General features: G+C 41.0%; 1 protein-coding gene across 1 annotated transcript in view; it reads left to right on the top strand.

The window, feature by feature from the left end:
- KCNK13 (potassium two pore domain channel subfamily K member 13) overlaps positions 1-19,010 on the top strand; it is a 67,425-nt gene extending 48,415 nt beyond the window's left edge. Inside the window, exon 2 of the mRNA XM_075030004.1 lies at positions 15,747-19,010. Within this exon, the coding sequence (XP_074886105.1) occupies positions 15,747-16,639 (893 nt within the window). The 3' untranslated portion in view covers positions 16,640-19,010. The remainder of the gene's footprint in view (positions 1-15,746) is intronic.
- The last annotated feature ends 242 nt before the right edge of the window (positions 19,011-19,252 follow it).

Genomic DNA, 19,252 nt, shown 5'->3' with positions numbered 1-19,252 from the left:
ACATTCTTTAAAGCAAAATTTTATTCAAAGTCAAACTTTAAAATCACATCTTTAAACTACAAAAAAAAATTATATACTGAGCAAGAAGTATTTTAGCCAATTTTCACTTTCTGGGAGGCCAGTGGTGGGTTTTGGTCAAAGCCAGTGTGTGTGATACAGATTTTCAGGTGTTCCCAGACATCCTGGAAGGCAGCAATACTCAGCATACAGCAAAATATGGCATCACCAGTTCAGTCATAGTTTTCATTAAAATATCAGCATCTCAGGAGCTGTAATAGCCTTGATGAAGCTGAGTGCATTGGAATAATTACTAGCCAATTTTTGGTCTACAGCTCCCTTTTGTTATTTCACAAAATACTTTTGTACGGGACCAGCTAACTTGGTCATTCAGCATTTTAACGTTAGTACATATTCAAATCATACTGTACTCCTAACAACAGCCTGGTGTGTTTCGGTTTTGGGGTTTTTTTCTCCTTATTTTGCACTCGTGGGAGTTTGGCAGTTATGGTCTCCCTATTCTGTTGAAACAGGGTTAATTTTTCTCTGTCTATATCGTTCTGCATCATAGATGTTGAGAATTCTTTTAAAACACAATAACATAAAAGATTAATCTTTTCCCATTCATTTAAAACCGTCCTTTGGAGAATGTCACTTATTTCTCTACCTGTTAAGAAAGTTGCTGTGACTTTGAAGCCATTAATTTCTTCACCTCCTGGTTGGGTAAAAAAGAAAAGAAAAAAAAATATTTTTTCTTTGTAGTTCACAAGCCTTGTTTTCAGAAGAAAACGAGTCTCTAATGGAAGTCTGATAAACTCCCTCTTCAACTACTTCACTAACAGGCTTTTTATTTTTAAAGAGATTCCTTTGTGACACAGGCTTTTGCACCTATTTTTCAGCATGTGCATTATATGCTGTATCAAAGCACTATTTCCTTTTCATGTATGGCAAACTGGTTTGGACATGGCTTCCAGGAAGCCATTACAGAGAGACAAAAGACTGCACAGAGTCCTTTTAGCGCAGAAAGGACTTGATAAATGGCCTCAAAACTTTCAGAGTTGTTTTTACACAGTTAGCCATGGCACTGGTTGCTTACACTCCTGAGAAATCCTAATATTTAATTCTGAGCTTCTTTTCCAAAGTCAAGCATGCTGTTCAGCTGGGGAACAAGCAGTGTGAATGATGAGGTTAGAAGCATTTAAACCTATTACCAGTACAGGTGACATCTTCAGCACTTCTAGAAGAGCCAGGACTTTGCTTTGCCATTTCATGGTAACTTTTTCCCAAGGTTTTTAAAATGAAAAAAGTAATTTGTATTTAGAGTTGTTTGTGCATTTCTTCTTCCCCTGGCAGAATACATTATGAACTAATTAGGTGATACTTCAGTTCCTGGGATAAACATACATAGTAAAAGCTTTCTTGGCTTCACCATTTTAATAAGCAGAATCTGTAAAATCATTTTCATTAACTGTAGTTATTTAACTGATCAGCATTAAAAGTATCAAGTAGACGACGACACATCTGTGAAAAAGGTATTTACAAAGGAGGGCATTGTACACAGGCTGCCAACAGCTGAACCTCTCTGCTTCCAGGCTTAACAGCTTCGGAAAGACTGGGAAAAGCCATCTTCCAAAATAATCTGAAATCTCTAGGATGATTCTTGCAATTTATTTCTCTTTGTGCTTTTTAAAATGTCTTTCTTTCATTTAACTCCAATGTTTGAAATGATGGGCCTTTCTTAAGTGACTGTTTCTTAGTGCAGAGGCCAGGACATAACCCTAGGTTAGGTCTTTCAGACTTTAAGAAAGTAAGTGTGTATGTTGCACTCCACAGTCCATGTAATCTCTTTAAAGTTCAGCCAGGCATTTCCCCCCAAAGTTTTTACTCTTACATGTTTCAGCCTTATGATTTCAACTCGGTGATTGCCTTCAAGTAATCGCTCAGAGAAGAGCTTGCTTCTCCTGGAGGCTCACAAATACTGAGCTCTGGTAGGAATCTCCTTTGCTGGGCCAGGTAGCTGCAGATACCCGCGGGCAGAGGTGAAAGCCCCTCTGAAACGGCTTACATTTCCAACAGTGCAGTGTTTTCTCACAAACAAAAGCTATCAGTTCAGTTAAGCTTGCAGAGAGAAACCTCATAAAGCAGTTAAAAAGTAAATAAAGAGTTTCCGTGTGTCTCTCAAAGGCTACTATTGAGCGTTTAACCTTTAATCAAAAGAATTTCAGAAGCAGTTTCACAATTTTACTTCTGAAAGGATTCACTTCAGTTTTATCTTTGCATGTATGAACATCTCTGTTTCCAGACATCATTAAAGTATGATTTTGTTTCCATGAATCTATAAGTATCTGACTGAAAAGCCTGGCAGCCCTTTCATCCTCTAGATGAATTTACATCCGACTGGATACCTGCTGTGGATGGGAAGCCCTGCTCTGAGCTGGGGGGCTGGACTAGCGAGTCTCCAGAGGCCCCTTCCAACCTCAGCCATCCTCTGATTTTGGATGTCCTTAGTACATCACTTGCCTGGTTACATCAGGAAATGCGTAGCTTTGCAGCTTTTGACCACTCTTTATCATCTTGTTACAATCTCATTCAATTCTAGCCTCCTCTGCATGCTTGTCTTGTTTAATTGTTTGTGTGGGTAAGGCAGCTGATGCTGAGGTTTTGAGTATGCCTGATGCACAGAGAGCAAGACTGGTCATCATCGAGATAGGTAAGAAGAGCATCAGTCCTTGCAGCGTTGGGGTTTTTTTAACATTTGCAATGGCACAATACTTTGACAGCAAGACAAAGTTGCTATGGAGGATTTGGAATAGTGCAGTGTGAACCTCCCTGTCCTATTTTACGTATAGGTTGTTTTTTACATAAATGTTTGGACCTGTGAAATCCTATGAGTAGGCTGGATCATTTAACTTAGGCTTGTCTTACAGACATATGCCACTAGACCTGTCACTAAAAGAGCATCTCTGGCTTCACACAAGGGGCAGGTGCATTTCATTTAGGACATCTGTGAGCCAGGGGCGTAGCAAGTCCTCACCTTTTGAAAAAGCCAGACATTTAGAAACAAAACTCTATGCCTTGTCGTTGTGCAGATACTGGCGCACACTGTTTGGCAATGACTTACTCTTTTCTCCAAGCCAAAATTCACTGTGCTCTCTATTGCTGTCACTAACATTTCTCTGATTTTTTTTTTTCTTCTGTATAGTGTCCTAAATTTGTCATGACATTTTTGCACCTGGTGGCAATAATTCTTTTGTAGGTGATGTACTCTTTGGAGTAGCCTGACATTATTCAGGTTGGATGGGGCTTTGAGCAACCTGATCTAATGAAAGATGTCCCTGCCCATGGCAGGGTGTTGGACTAGATGATCTTTAAAGGTCTCTTCCAACCCAAACCATTCTATAATTCTGTGATTATTTTGCAGACTCAGCTTTTATTCCCAAATGTTCAGCTATGAGCCCCCACAGCATAAGTTTTTGCTTTTAAAATGTCAAAAAGGGTGAGAAATAGCCTTTGCCCCCCTTCATAACTCCTGGTTTTTGAGATCATCATACTCATCATATGCTCATCACAAGTGCTCACAGAATCGGCAGTTCTACGTCACCAGTTCTCCGGTGATAAATATTCACTGCAATCTCTGATAACATTTGCTGTCAGCACTGTCTACCAGTTTTCATAATTTTAATCACAACATTAACATCTGCTTCCTTTTTTTTACAGAATATTTAAAAAATCTTGCCACATACCATACCAACAGCCTTTTCTGTATGATGTGAGCTCATGGTCTTTGCTTTGCATTTGCAGTCCCCGCAGCACCTGCTTGGGAGCTGTGAATTTTTTGTCTTTATTCTTAGCTTTTGAGGGTTTTCTGTCAGTCTCCAAGGAACTAAAGCAGTGTTTGTGCTGTCTTTTATGCTATGCTCCTTTGAGCTGTCCTTCAGTTTGATGTATCCAAGCACCAGGCCAAGCTAATTTTCTGGATGAAGTTTCCTGTTCCTTGGAGGTAGCAATGCTGAGGCCCCTGACACGTGGTGGTTCTGGTAGCGATGGGTCCCAACCTTCCTCTCTGCCATCAAGATAAGGCTTGAAATTGGTTAGGAAAATGTAATCACACACAAACACACATGCACATATACTATTTCTTCATGTTACCAAAAATGAGTTTTCCTTATCTGTCCCCAGCTTCCTTCCAGCCTGTAATGCTGGAGGGTTTTTTTTCTTTTCTTTACTTTTTTGAGCTTAACACTCACAGCCAAGGTCTTTCTGCTTTAGCTGAACCACAAGTGACACTGTTGCATAAAATTGCTCTTATTGTGTTGGTATTTAAAGCCAGGGAAAACTTTAATTTTACAAAATCCCCTTCACTAAAATGCCACTAACAGCATTTCCCCAGGCTCATGTTACCAAGACGATACAGACACCACATTTTCTCACTTGTTTTTTTCCACTGGGGGAAACCAAAAAACCTGCCTTACTTCCCCTAGTTTTACCCGTAAATGAGAAGAAATGCTAAAGTCTTACTCCAGAGAAAAGCTGTATATATCAAGAACAGAATTCACAATAAGCAAATTTAAACCAACCTTTGAAAACTCTTAAAATACAAGCAGATTTGTACTATTTAAAAGGAAAATTTTAGTGTAGGTGAACCTATAGCTTAATTAGTACACAACATTATGTTCCTATTCCTTAATAGCTGAAGTTATGGTGTTTACACAGACTGACTGACTGAAAACCCTTGAAACAGTGTTAATTACATGCACGATTCAGATAAAGTATTATCCTGCCAAGATGAATTATGGCTTGAAGTTATGGCTGATTGTTAGTAAGGTAGAGTATTCAACAGAAAAAAAAAAAAAAGGTTTATATACATGTGTATGTATTCATCATATATACACATGACACAGAGATTTATATATTTCAGTTTTGCATATATGTGAATCCATTCATGTTCTCTTAAGTTCCTTCTGCTGTGAGGAACTGAGACAAATATTTTTTAATCCCTGTTTCAGTCACACTTCAAGATTTTTAGGTCTGGTTTTGGTTCTTCAACACATCACAGACACTTCATATATACAGTGTATACAGTATACTTGTCTTCTGAACATACTCTTCTGGGATCAGTAAGAGAAGGCCAATATTTTAAAGCATTTTTTCCTATAAATATGTCTTTATGGAGACTTCTTTCAGTGCTAAATGTTAACCGAACATACATCGCAAATCAGACTGTTACTGCATTTCTCAATGACCTTAAATACAAAAGTGTATGCCTTTGGCTTTCAAATTGAACATATTTCTGTTGTGATTAAAATTTTGATTTATTTTTATTTTTATGGTGTTTTTTAATGGAATGGAACTGGTCATACTGCTATTTTTGCTGTATTATATAAACTGCCTCCTCAGCCATGGCATTTTTAACTATGGAAAGGATCAGTTCGTTCTACCATATTTCCTTTTTGTTCCTTCGATAAATTTGTGTGTAGCTTGGAGTTTATGATATTGTAGCTGTTATAGTTTTAAGGAAAACCAGTTAGTGTTAAATAATCTGCTGACCCGCTGGGGGCAGGGGTCTAACACTTTGCTGTAGTTTGAACTCGAGTCACACCTACTTAGTTTTGCCAGCCTCTGCAAGGCGTGTTGGTGTCTCCCTAGGGAGAGGACTTTTGTGATGCCTTGGCTAGTGGCAGGGTCAGATGAGTCGCCTGGTTTTGGTGCAGTCAGGCTGGACGAGCAGGCGCACCCTCCCCTCGAGACTCAGGCTGGGCATCCCTCCAGCACACAGCAATCTAATTATTTTTAATTTATTTACTTTGAACAAGAGAAACCACTACTACTTTAGCATTCTTCTTTTATCGAGGCATCAAATAGAACTTTATTTTTGTATTGTAGAATATAGGGCTTTCATTTCTCCAAACAGAAATAGCAAAAAGCTGGTTCCCCATACGCCTAGACAGCGGCCTTAGGGCTGCAGCCTCTGCCAGGGGCCTGAGACAGCGGGACAGGAGCGCTGACTGCTTCACTCGCTGAACTGTAGTTGATGCTACATGTCCACAGAACTAACGCTCGTCATTATTACAATACCCGTACCAAGGTATCAGCTGCTAAGCGCATTTTGGCACAGGGTTTCAGGCTGTCTTGGGGCCACGCACGCGCAGTTTTACACCCAGATTGGGCCCTGAGCCCTGCCGGAGCTGGGCTTGGTGTCACCGCCCGGGCTGGATGTTTCTGTGGAGGAGAGAGGTGGGAGCTGGTGTCTGCAGCACGTTTGCAAACAGCTGCCAGCACTGAACCCTTACGGCCTTCCCAGGGGCTGGGAAGTAGTAGTATAGATGTAATCGAGCACTTGAACACTTCTGCAGCCCCAGCAGAGTTACTGATATTATTCTGCCTTTTTGAGCCTGCCAAACTATTGATGGCTGGTTTTGATGGGTGCTCAGGCTGGAACAGATGTGGTGTTGCACCCATACACAGGGCTCGAGTACCTTCTTATATGATATATTAAAATTAATATTTAAGTAAATATTAAATAGAAACATGTTAATAAAATTTAGATTATTTAATTAGATAAATGTTTCTGTGTTTTAAGACTAAATAAAAGCTACACAAACCTTTAAATGACTGTTCAACTAAGTCACAAAAAAGTTTGAAAATAATAATAAGGTATTTTCAAAACTGAGCCCTGTTCTATTCTTATAGTAACACAGAAGGTGTACAGACTTACAAATCTATCTAGGGGTGATGGAAAGGCACTGGATGTAGCACCTCAGGCTTCAAAAACTACATAAGAATTATGAAGGGAAACCAGAATGTAGGCATAAAATATTTATACATGGACTTTGTGGTAGCACAGGAGCTGTAACAAGGCTGTGTACATTTCTCACACAAGACCTGGAATGAACCTTAAATAAAATATAACCTTAATTATATAAAGCAGAATGGCAAGGTTTCCATAAATTATCTTATGTGAAAAACTTACAATAATGAAAATTACAGAGGCTCTCTCCCAAAGAGTCATGTATTATTTAAGGGCTACAGAGACATTATAGCAGAGGTATCAACAGACCCATAAGGATGTCTATTAAAATTGAATTTTTGTTATATTTTTCATCCAATGTTGTCCCTTTAGCATTTTTTTTACTTACGTATTTTGTATTTCTTAACATTGGAAGCTTTTCTTAAGCTAGGTTTCTGTTCAAGGCAGAACATGTGGTTTATGTATGTGAAATGAGAGAAGGACAGTAACAGGTATCCAGCTCTCCAGACACGTTTTAACAGTGACTCACTGTGAGTTGAACTTCGCTGCGTTACATACAGACATTGCCTCACATACACTAACTAACAGCTTGTCTTATGCTCTCCAAAACCAAATCAGTGAAAGTCCCAAGATTTTGGTATTTCTACCCTCAAAAATCCCATTCACACGCTCGGCATGACACTAACCTGTATCTGTGTTTCAAGACTGGGTTTTCAGAAGGCTTTTCTCAGAGGCTAAGAACTGTTACGCACAATCTCTTACACAAGTCTTTTGTATCCCTATGGTGGCACAGACTGAGCACGGGACTCGTGCAGTTCTTGAAGCAGTATCTCCCTCCTGTCCTTCGGCCTCATTGAAACAGTGGTGAGAGTGCTGTCTGCCAGGTTTGATAACTCTCCAAACCAGTTAGAGAGGGGAAAAAATCTCAATATATATATGAGAAAGTGTAGACTGTACTTGGGTAATTATGTTTATTGTTTTATCAAAATATCTTATATCATTAGTTTCAACATCTATATTGCCTTTTAGGATTGGACGTAACCCTGCCAGGAGCTCTGCAGAAGATTATATCTCTTTCGGCCCACCTCAGCACAACATTGTGGGTGCAGACTGGTGCAGAAGGAAGCAGCAGCAATGGCACTCAAGGCAGGGTCCCAGGTCACCAAGCAGCCGGTCACTCAGCTTAGTAGTATATCTGCAGATATGACTCAGCTCTAATAGCCCTGGAGACATTTCGAGCTTTTACAGCTCTGGAGTGCTCAGAATGCCCGGGTGGGAGGCACAGAGCTTGCTTGGGCAGGCAGATCTAGAAACAGAAGAGCATACAGCACAAAGGAGCACTGTTATAGCCATACATCGCTGCCTTCCTGGGCAGGCTGAGCCCTTCTCCACCATGTAGCCATCTACATGAGAAAATAGCATTGCCAATGAAATAAATGCTACCACACACCAGGCTGTCCCTGATAAAATATTATTTTGTCAAGTAATTGTTGCAGTAAAGGAGAGTTTCAGGACATGGCTAGCTCATTCTCTCCTTCTAATCAGAGAGAAGGTCAAACTGTTGAAATGAATGGTTGTGACAAAATGTATGAATGTGTGTCTCACTAGCCAGCCACACAGTTCAAATGTTGAGCTTCCACTGATGGGAAATCACAGAGGTGTGTGTGTGATTTTCTGCATACACTTAGCAAAATGAACTGCGTTAGACATTTTTTTTTAATATCAGAAATTGCACCCAAGTCCAAGTTTACTGCTGTCAGGTAGCTGTGACAGCACCGTGCCTGCTTCTACGGACGTCTCCTCTCACACAGTGAAAGTCTTCACAGAAATGTGTCTTTTTCTTCTCTTCCAGGAAGGACTTAATGTCCTCGTTCCTTTCCAGAACAGGACTGTTACAAGCTTGCTGAGGTAGGAATGTCATAAAAGGAGTGATGTGACATGATTTGAGAGTACTTTAGCTGTTCCTACAAGAGTTCCTACCAGTGACCATTACTCCAGCAGAACTAAAGTTTTGCTAGGAGTACTTATTCTGCTCAGAGAGCACCAGAGTAGGCTATCATGGCAGAAGTGAATTTTGCCAAATTATTAGTGTCAGCACACTGTAGGAACAGTGCGCAGTACAGGACATTTTCTCAATAAAGTCTTTGAAGTACAGCTTCTCTTAGAGTTACTTCTTCTGCCTCTCCTTTAGAAGCACAAAATATCCTTACGTAGATAGCTCAGTACAGAATGTGTCTGAGGGAAAGAGGGTCAGCATCTTTGCAGGTATGTAAGACTTCCTGTGTTTCTCTTAATTACTATTTTCTTGATCTTTTGACTGCAGTTGAAAGTCTTGGTCCTATTATTTAGCTTGGTTCACACCTGTCATGATCCTCAATCATTTTCCAGTGACTGTTCCACTGGTGAAATTAATTTCCCCAGCGCATCATGACCAAAGTAGAGCTGATGATAGAGAAAAACAAGGAAAAGAGTTGATCAAATAAACAGAAAATGCATTAGGAATACAGCCACAACATCACAGACAAAGAGTTCTGATCGTAGCCTAAACTGGAAAGTGGTTTCATGATGATATTTATATTTCTAACATCACAATGATTCATTATTGTTGCTATAGTGTTACCCGTTCTTTCTGCCCACTTCCTCTTTGTGGGAAAGGCAGGAGCAGCAAACTGCACACATTCAAAAAGGAAATGAAACCTCTCAGAAAAGAGATATTTTGCAGAACAATAGGAAGACCCAATCTTGTGATGCAAAATTAACTGTAAAATCTCTATATCTGTCCTAGTCTTCCTACACACACGTTATATTCAGCGCTCCAGGCTTCGTTCATGAGGGATTAGGATTGATGAACTGTTTCTCATACTCTTTCATGGCATCAAGCATACCAGGAAATGAAAACTGAAAGTTTAATTAATGTAACCTCTGAATGTCAGGACATGCAGAATGAAAACACATGCCAACCCATGTATCACCAGGCAGAGGGAGGTGACTGTGGGTAATGATACAGGAGAAATGCTTACAGCAATCGGTAGCACTGGAGTAGTTTAGAACAGAAAAGGTGAAATGACCTAAAACTGGCCTGGAGCAGGCAGCTGGATTCCCTGAGGCTGTGCGTTCTGTGTATGACATGCCAGGATGTGAGTGGCACAAGTCCTGTGCCTCTGTGGCTGTGTCTGGGGAACGGGATGTGATGGGGCTGGGGGACCTGGGCAGAGCTGGGTGGGATGGCTGCACAGCCTCATCCTGGGGGGTCTGGCTTTTGGAGGCTGGTGCTTGGTTTAATTCAGTTTCTCTAGATTTTCAGAGTCTGATAAATCAAAGCAATGAGGAAAGAGAATAGAGAAGCTAGATTTTTTGTAGAGTTGACTAATTATAGAAAGTTGATGCCTGTTTCCTCTTGTTAGATTTCAATATAAGCATGTTACTGTTAAATTGAGATCAATATTTGCTTAATTTTATTCAATATTTACCTTCTGTCGGAGGATTCTGCTTTAGGAGAACTTCCTGTTGGACCTCAGTCCTTCTTATCAAACTGACTATTGATAAGAATTACAGCTGCTTGCTTTTCTTTGGTTATACCCAGTACTTGCTTCAGGAAATCATGAAGCATGATTATATTATACTACTGATGTGTATACACTTTTTAATTGTTCTTTTGTATAAGTAACCTGTATCCTCTTGGAACCCATGAGGTTTGGGGTTTATCCTGATTCTCTCCCCCATCCCACTGGGTGGGGGGGAGTGATCGAGCGGCTGCGTGGTGCTTAGTTGCTGGCTGGGGTTAAACTCAAAGGCAAAGAGGAATTCCTATGAAAAACAGAGCAAAGCACAACACATCAGTATTCCCTGCATAAATTCAAAGTACTTTTGCGTTGCAAATATTTTATATAGTTCTGGTCCTGCTCCTTTATCTTTGAAAGACTGTATTAATGTAGAAAAGAAACAAGAAAGGCAATAGGGCTAGTTAGAAGTATGTCGTAGCAGATTGAAAACTAGAGGCTATATGTTGTAGACCTCTTCAGACTGGGGAAGAAATGAGAAAGAAGAAAATAATAGAAGTCTATAAAATCAGAAGGCTGAAGGTGAAGGGAGAATGCACATAGAGAATGGTGATTGCTACAGCTAACTGCAAAAAGTGGGAAGCCTGAAATCAATTGTCAAGCAGCAGCTTAGACAAAGACTTCTTTTCCACAAAGCACAATTACATTGTGGAACTTACTGTCTCAGGTTTAATGGAGACCAACAGTATAAATGATTTGACAAGACCGATGATCAAATTATTAAACATGATGTCCTCAAAGCCTCTAAAATGCTGATTTCTGAGAGCTGGGAGGATATTCCCAGGAAAGATCACTCTGTTCGTATTTTCTTCCCTATTCACACTTTCTTGTATCCTTTCACTGTCAACGACAGCAGTCTGACTCAGTATGGCAGTCCTGTGTTCTTGCAGTTTGGCCCTGCTCACCCAAAGTCTCTAATCCCAGGGCAGTTGACACCCCTCAGCTGGCACATAAAACATGGATGGCCACCTCCTGTAGGTGCATGTGACACACTTCGCTATCTCAAGCAGACAGCAAAAATGAACTGGCAAGTCTATATGCACAGTCTTTTCTCTAGCATCTGCAGGAATCACTGAAGTTATAAGGACTTTGCCTTTGGTTAACATTTTAAGGGATTGGAAATGAAAAGTCTGCTGTTTGTAAGGCTGTACTCTCTGTTACAAAGAGAGGACAGTTCAGGGACAGTTCTGCCTGTACAGGTCACGGACATGGAACTGGGGGCTGCTGGCCCAGTTCTGGGATACCCCAACAGGAAACAGGGGGAGTGCGATTCTCCTGGGACAGTGCAGGGACTGGAGAAAGACACCAGGCAGAGCAATAGGTGTCCTACCATTCTGCCAACACTTCAAACTGACATATTTCAGCTGCAAAATAAAATATTTTGGATTAAAAATGCTGCCTCAATCAAGCATGTCAGTAGTAATTCAGATACCTGGTGGCCTGTTCATCTCTGGTTCAGTTTGTCAGGTAGGCAGCATCTCATGTAGCATGTCAGAGAAAGCCTCAGCTGCTATGCAGAGATCTGCCAGGCATTTATTAACATTACCTTTTTGGGGAAAAAAAAAAATCTGCAATATTTCAGTTTTTAAATGCTGTAGTGGCATCCCAGAGTCCAGTCTCCTTTTCTATAATGGAAGGAAAAAAAGCATTTTACAAACAAAGTAGGGAATCCATGTTTTTTAGTCTCTTGCCCTGTAGCGTATCTGAAGCAGAAGAGAAGGGATAAATACTGCTTTTGCTAGTGTCTCATCAGTCTATGAAAATATATGGTGAGGCACTAATGCTGCCTCTGGGTGGGGGAGCACAGGTGCACTTTGCAGCTACCAGGTGTGGGTGCGTGGAGATGTCACCTGGCTCTGCAGCAGCCTTCGCTCATGTCCCTTCCCGCAAAAGAGCCACCGCAAGCCCTGGCCAGGCCCAGGATGCAGAGGGGATGTATGGAGACACCCGCCCCCAGGACAGACATTGCTGTGCTAAGTGTTGTCTTTGCTTTCAGAGAGAACAGCTCACGGCTCTTCTGATGCCCAAGTAGTGTGTATGAACCCAGCATGCAGACAACAGGCTTCTTTTGGTGCCCTTAGGTGAGAGGGCAGAGTTTTAGTGTGAGAGCTCTCACTGACCCCATGAAGGAATTGATTTATCCATAGATACTCTGTGTTTACACAGCACAAGATCATCAGTAATATTACTATAAAAAGAACAAATCCTACTGATGTGCCTTTTTGTCCATGATTGAGCCACATTTTTCCTTGAAGAAATTTAGGGAAAAGAAGAGGCAGATCCCACTAAAATAATCATTTACTTCCAGCTAGTGTTTGCAGGGCTGTTGTATGAAAAGGGTTTTTGAAAGAATTCGTGTTTTAGCAGAGATTAATGAGCAACGCATTTCTTATTTGACAGCCAGCAAGAAAAATTAGAACAAAAACTTAACCTGAAGTTGTGTTGGAACAGATTGGGTTTAGGTCTTTCAGAAGGACAAAATCTAATGAAATTTTTGATGGGTTTTATTTGACCACTAGTGAAATATTGCATTCCATTTTAAGATGATGAAACCTTTAAAATTCTGAAATATTTTTCAAATAATTTTTTCCATTCTTTTTACTCCAAACTGATTTTTTTTTTAGCTAAAAGGTAATTGAGATTTTGAAATTATAAGTTTTATCATGAAAATTCCAAAAGAAAAGATTTAATTTAGTTTCAACTGTTTCAGCCTTTTACAATTTTGCCCTCCTGCATTTCTTGGCTGAAACAATTCACCAAATTTACTTGGATTTATGAATATTTCAAGCATCCCAGGAGCCCATTTGAAGAAAAATGTACTTACTGTCAAACAAGTCCTAGTCTATAATACAGCATCCCAAATTAATCCCAGGTGTAATACAGTGATGGTCAAAGTCCAAAACCAGGCATAGTGCGGCCCAATACATGGACATACAAGGCATTTCAAGAACTGAAATTATTTCTGGGACTAAAAGCTTATAGCTCATTTTTGATAGATGATCTTTAAAGGAAAATACTTGTTAAATTAATATCTTTATACTGCTTTCAGGTTTTCCATTTTAGTGCTTCTTTGGAAATGTTAGTATTGATTGCTACATACTGAGATTCGTAAATAGAAAAATGAACCAAAAATTACATTTACTCCAGGAGGTAAAAAGAGTGCCCCTCCTGGAGAGGAAGAGCTGTCAAGGGACAGTCACACTCAGAGGCTCACTGCCTCTCTGGATCGATGTTCTGCGTCTTTTGGTATTTATAGTTCACCGTGTAGTTCCCGCCATGCCTATTTGGGTGCCTTTGTAAAGCCTTCGCTAGTGGGTTTTTACCCACGCAGAACTGAGCTCAGAGACAAAAATCCAGTCAACTAAACAAACGAACGTGAGGTGCTCAGGCTCTGGCGGTGGTGCCAGCAGCAGCATCCTGAGAGGGGCCTGTGGGAAGCAGCCCAAAGGCATAATGCCACGCCGGAGGTGTGAGCCTTAACTGCATTTCTCTTGCCAAGGCACTTGCTTTATGCTGTGAGGGATGTGTGGAGTCCCATGCTGTTCACCCTGTGTCAGAGGCTCCCCACCTCTCCGTCTCTGCCCAGCCTGCAGCTGCTTCTCTTCTTCAATGAACAGGGTGGGCCAGGGACGAGGCAGCCCCCCACCTCCCTCCCCGCCGGCTGCTTTGGGCAGATCCCACCGGCTGCAGAGAGGTTCCTCTCATCCATTGGTCTTTACGTGTCTGTCCACAGGGTGGAGGTCATGACTTGCATATAAGTCAGCCTGCACAGAAAATAAGCATCAAAACGAGGATTGTAGGGCAATCAGGTCATGGAGCAGAAGGGGAAGGTAGAAAGCGAGTGGAAATATTTGTGTGCCAATGGCAGAAAGTTCTTGTCACAACGAACATTTTGTCTGTGTCATTAGTCTCTCGTCGTGCTGTTCCTCACAACACAGAGCTGCAGTCCAGCTCTCTCTGGCACAGATATTTGGTGAGGAGGCTTAAGCCTCCTGTAGCGTTTCTGGACGCTGCAGTTTGGCTGTGGATGCAGGTGAAGACGCAGCAACCCTCGAGAGCCCACTCTTGGGGCTGTCGTTCAGAGTGGGTCATGCTGGAGGGGTGAAGGCAAAGGCTGTTGCTTAACCATGTGAGGCAGGAGCAGTGTTGGAGAGGAATCTGTGCTGGTAGGAGATTTCCAGTGAAGGAAAGATGAGTGCAGTTCAGCACTGTTGGAAACATGGTCTCTTCAGACTGCAGTTGTCTGTCTTCCAAGCACAAGTGCATCACACTGAGTATGATTTCCTTTATTTCCCAGAGCCTAATGTCTTTATTTCATAATTAGCATCTCACAATTACAAAGAGAGGGAAACAAATAACTGTGTCTCTTGTCCAACGTGATTTTTCTGTCCTCTCAGCAAGATTGTTTTGGCTTAATTATCAGTTATGTAATCCCTTATTAATCCTAATAAAACAGCAGCAAAGTTATTTATCATGAGTATGACTCCAGTTTGCTCAGTGATGTTCTGGACGTGCTTTTTGTTCTTTAGTAATATCTTATTAAAGCAAGATTGTCTTATCAATAGTTGTAAGCAAAACAAAACTTCTATTTGCAAGCTTTAGGAAGGGAGGGATTTGAGAGAAGACTGAAGCACCTCTGACCTGAGAAATCCCACGACAGGGAATGAGACCAGAGGAGACTTCTGTTAAGACTCACATACAGACTTGAACTGTGGAGTGGGACACAGAGAAATAGGAAAACTTCAGCAATGCTGATTTAAAAAAGGGCTGATAATCGGTGACAGACACCAGGGTCAGACACAGGGAAGCTCTAACGCCTGCTGGGGATCCCCACAAGAGGCTGCTGACCCCATAAGGGGCTGCGTCCTCCGGTGTGTGCTCCCAGCCTGGGCTTCCCGAGCCAGGCTGTGGCGGGCGCTGGGTGCTGGCTGATGTGCCACTCCCACTTACAGCAGGAGCTAAGTGAGGCTCGGAACAATTTCACCTTGCATTGCAAAGATCTGGTGGGGATGGAGCCCTGCAAGGCAAGAGCCCCACCCTGGGTCAGACCCATGGTGAAAACAGCATCGGAGAGAAGGATGCGGGTGCGATAACCCCAAAGCCTGGAAGTGATCCAAGGCACAAAGACGGATGGAGAGAGCCTAGCAACCAGACAAAAATTCAGACCTCCACTAAATTCTCTTTTCTTTCCAGTGTGTTTTCTTCTGCTTTTTGTTTCATTCTGATTCTGGAGGAAATGCTGGCATGACTTTCCTTCCCCTTACTGCTGGGACATGGTCAAGCACAAGTGGATAACAGCTGGGGAGTGTGTCCTCGCTTTTTCGCAGAGCTGAACTGTACCACAGGGATTTCCTGCCAGTTTGTCAGTCTTGCATGTGACAAAACTCCTGACACAATAACTACAAGTTTATTTTTTTCAACTGTTCTGTTTTGTCTTCCAGGGTTTGGCATGACCACCCCAGCCACCGTTGGAGGCAAAATTTTTCTGATATTTTACGGCCTTATAGGATGTGCAGGGACCATTTTGTTCTTTAACCTGTTCCTGGAGCGCTTGATCACTGTCATAGCCTACGTCATGAAGTCCTGCCATGAAAGACAGCTGAGGAGGAAAGGGGTCCTCCCTCACAACAGCCGACGGGGCTCAGGGACCTCTGAGGTGGACAGCCTGGCGGGCTGGAAGCCCTCTGTGTACTACGTCATGCTGATTTTGTGTGTAGCATCACTCATCATTTCCTGTTGTGCCTCTGCAATGTACACACCAATTGAAGGGTGGAGTTACTTTGACTCACTTTACTTCTGCTTCGTGGCCTTCAGCACCATTGGTTTCGGTGATCTGGTCAGCAGCCAGAACATCAAGTATGAGAGCCAAGGCCTTTACCGCTTTGGCAATTTCGTCTTCATACTCATGGGCGTGTGCTGCATCTATTCCTTATTTAATGTGATCTCTATTGTCATCAAACAATCCATAAACTGGATACTAAAGAAGCTGGACTGCAGGTGCTGCCACAGATGCCAAAGAAAATTATTTCGTTCACGAAGGAATGTGGTGATGCCAGGAAATGTGCGCAGCCGGAGGAACATCTCCATTGAGACTGATGTTGTCAATGAGAGCGACACAGACGGACGCCGGCTGTCAGGCGAGATGATCTCCATGAAAGATTTCCTGGCCTCCAATAAAGTCTCACTGGCCATCATGCAGAAACAGCTCTCGGAAACTGCTAATGGCTATCCGAGGCAAATGAGCTGTAATTCAAAGCAAAATGGATTCTCTGGTGGGGTTGGAGCCCTAGCAATTATGAATAACAGACTGGCAGAGACAAGTGTGGATAGGTAAAATAATAACAGTAATAACAGTGAAACAGTGTGAACCATTTCAACAAGTACAGAAACAACATGAATCAAGTGGAAATAGCTAGGGAGAGAGTGTCGCCAGAGGGTGGGATGGATGTGAATGGCATACCTCCTGTTAGAAGACCTCTGACACTTTGGGGGGGCTGTCACTTAATGTCTTTGCTCTTTGAGTTGCACTAGTCTCAGCCTTCCTTCTTCCCCTTCCTTCTGTTCCTCAAGCAGGTCACTGCAGGAGAAATTTAATTTAGCTTTCAGATCAATTTTCCATGTCCTGTTCTCCTCCATTTGTGTGAAATACAGATTTCAGGATAAGAAATCTGTGGTATGGGAAGAAACCAAGTGTGTCTACTGAATACATTCTTAATTCAAAGATTGTTCTGAGCTTTCTGTCTTACTCTCATCATATCTGTTTTCTAAAAGGAGCTTATCTGAGAGTAAAAGAGGAATCAGCCTTTCTCTGTGATATTGCACATCTATTGTAATGGAATAAACCCCCCAAACTATTTTCTTTTATATATCACTTCTTAAAATGCATTCCTATGTGAAACAGCTGGGCTTGAAAAGCCAACTTCTGCTGCAATTAATATTTGTTTAAATCTGGAGTAATTCTACGAAAGTTGGTAGGACTATTCTGGAGCTATTGTGATGTGAATGAGAAGAGAATTTGGCCTTTAGAATTTAATTTAGTCTTCCCTTTAAAAGGATACTGTCAAAAGTGATAGAATAAAAATTTATACTACTTTTGTTTTCTTCTCTCCATTTGCAAAACACGTGATTTTTTTTCTAGGCTACTTTTTCTTCTAGAATTTAATCATTGTGGCTTTCTGTTTCAGAAATATCAAGTTAAATTGAAAACTGCCATACTGATGAGTTGTATGAATTATTCCACAATAACAATCAGAGACTTTTCCAAATTTCTGTTCATATTTTTCTCAGTTGTAACTGAAGCAATTGAGCATCGGCATTACATAATGCAACTAGTAACTGAGTTTACATAGCAGGCATTAGTATGCAATTAGATTGCCATGCCAACATTCAGTGTATTATTATAAGCAACTGTGATCACAAAATCACTTTGGCAGTGTCCTTTTTACCTTTCATGTGATTCTGTCGTTATTCACCTGTTTTTCTGGCTTTCGGTGATGATGATGACAGGGCCTTGATTAGGGAAATAGAAAATGTTTAACTCCTCATTTTTCTCAATGAAATGCTCCAAGCAGACTTCAATGAGAAGAATAATAATAGTGAGAAGAATATGAAAACAGGAAAAGAGGTGATCTTTGATGACAGTGAAATCATCTTCTGTATTACATAACTGGAGAAATAAGGGATTAAATTAACATAAAGTCTAGCAAGAATTTAAGGAAGACTGGGCTGAATTCCTGATTCTCCTGTAACCATGCAATGCATTAAAGCTAAACAGTATATGAGAGTGTAAATAAGCAGAATTGGTCACAAAGGACCTGATCCAATTCCCCCTGAAAAGAACAGTACATGCATCAGGACTAAATGTTTTCTCACAGCTAGAAAACCTTGCAGAATACTAAAATTTTAGAGAATTTAAACACCATTATGCAGTTCTTAATTTCTCTCCTACGGAACAATGCAGATAGCCTCTTCAGTTTAATTTGTATTAGGAATTAATATATCCTTTTTCTTCATTCTGGCCAAAAGATCTTTTATTTACATTCCTAATACTGTAGAATAATATTTCAATACTCATTTTAAGCAATATTTGTATTTGAAAACAAAAACATACCTCTTGGAATACTTTACTATAATAAAGTAAAACCAAATATTAAACAAATATACTTAACTACTGAAAAGAATTGCAAGCTTTTTTGACATATTACAGCTAAAATGTCCTGATTCAAAGTCAAATCCTGCTGTCCTTAATTGCAAGGAGAGCTTCAAACTGAAGCTGTTAGTCCAAATCCTGATACGAACTCAGCTGTGCAGCAGTGGAATACTTCTAATAGTGTCCCTTCATATTTGCATCCATGTAAATCTGAATCAGCTCCCAAACCCTAACTTTGGTGGGAAAAGCAGTCAGACTTTTTTTTCGGGGGGTTATGTATTAGCAAAAATTATCACTGAGTTATTTTAGATTATATTATTGTGCCCGTTACATTGTTACACCTTTTTTTTTTCCTCCCAAGACCTTCTTTGTCTCAACCTCACTTAATAAAAATACTTGGATATAAAAAGAGAAAAGTACTGCTCTGAAGCCTTCTTTCCAAATTCATTCAGCAATGCCTCTGTTCACTGCCTGTAACCCTAAGATCTCATTGTTACAGAAGTATTCCTCATGCTGCCAACTAGCAGAAATAGTTTAGGACTTGACCCATTGCTTAAGCAGGGCTCTCATCCTGGGCAGAACAGCCATAGTCTTGAAAAGTGCAGCTTAATTCTCCATTTATGCCAGTTATTAACTCTGGGTTGCAAATGTGAGATTTTGCTGAGCACTGAAGACAGGAGAAGTTACTCAACACTGTTCCCTTTTCCAGGTGATTGAGTCAATGCACATTATCATCTTAGACAAATAGACAAAACATGAAGTTTCTTTAGTTCATTCATTATATAGTTTTGTGTCATT

The sequence above is a fragment of the Buteo buteo genome, chromosome 6, assembly GCF_964188355.1.
Source record: "Buteo buteo chromosome 6, bButBut1.hap1.1, whole genome shotgun sequence".
NCBI lineage: Eukaryota > Metazoa > Chordata > Aves > Accipitriformes > Accipitridae > Buteo > Buteo buteo.
This window is presented reverse-complemented; position numbering and strand designations above follow the sequence as displayed.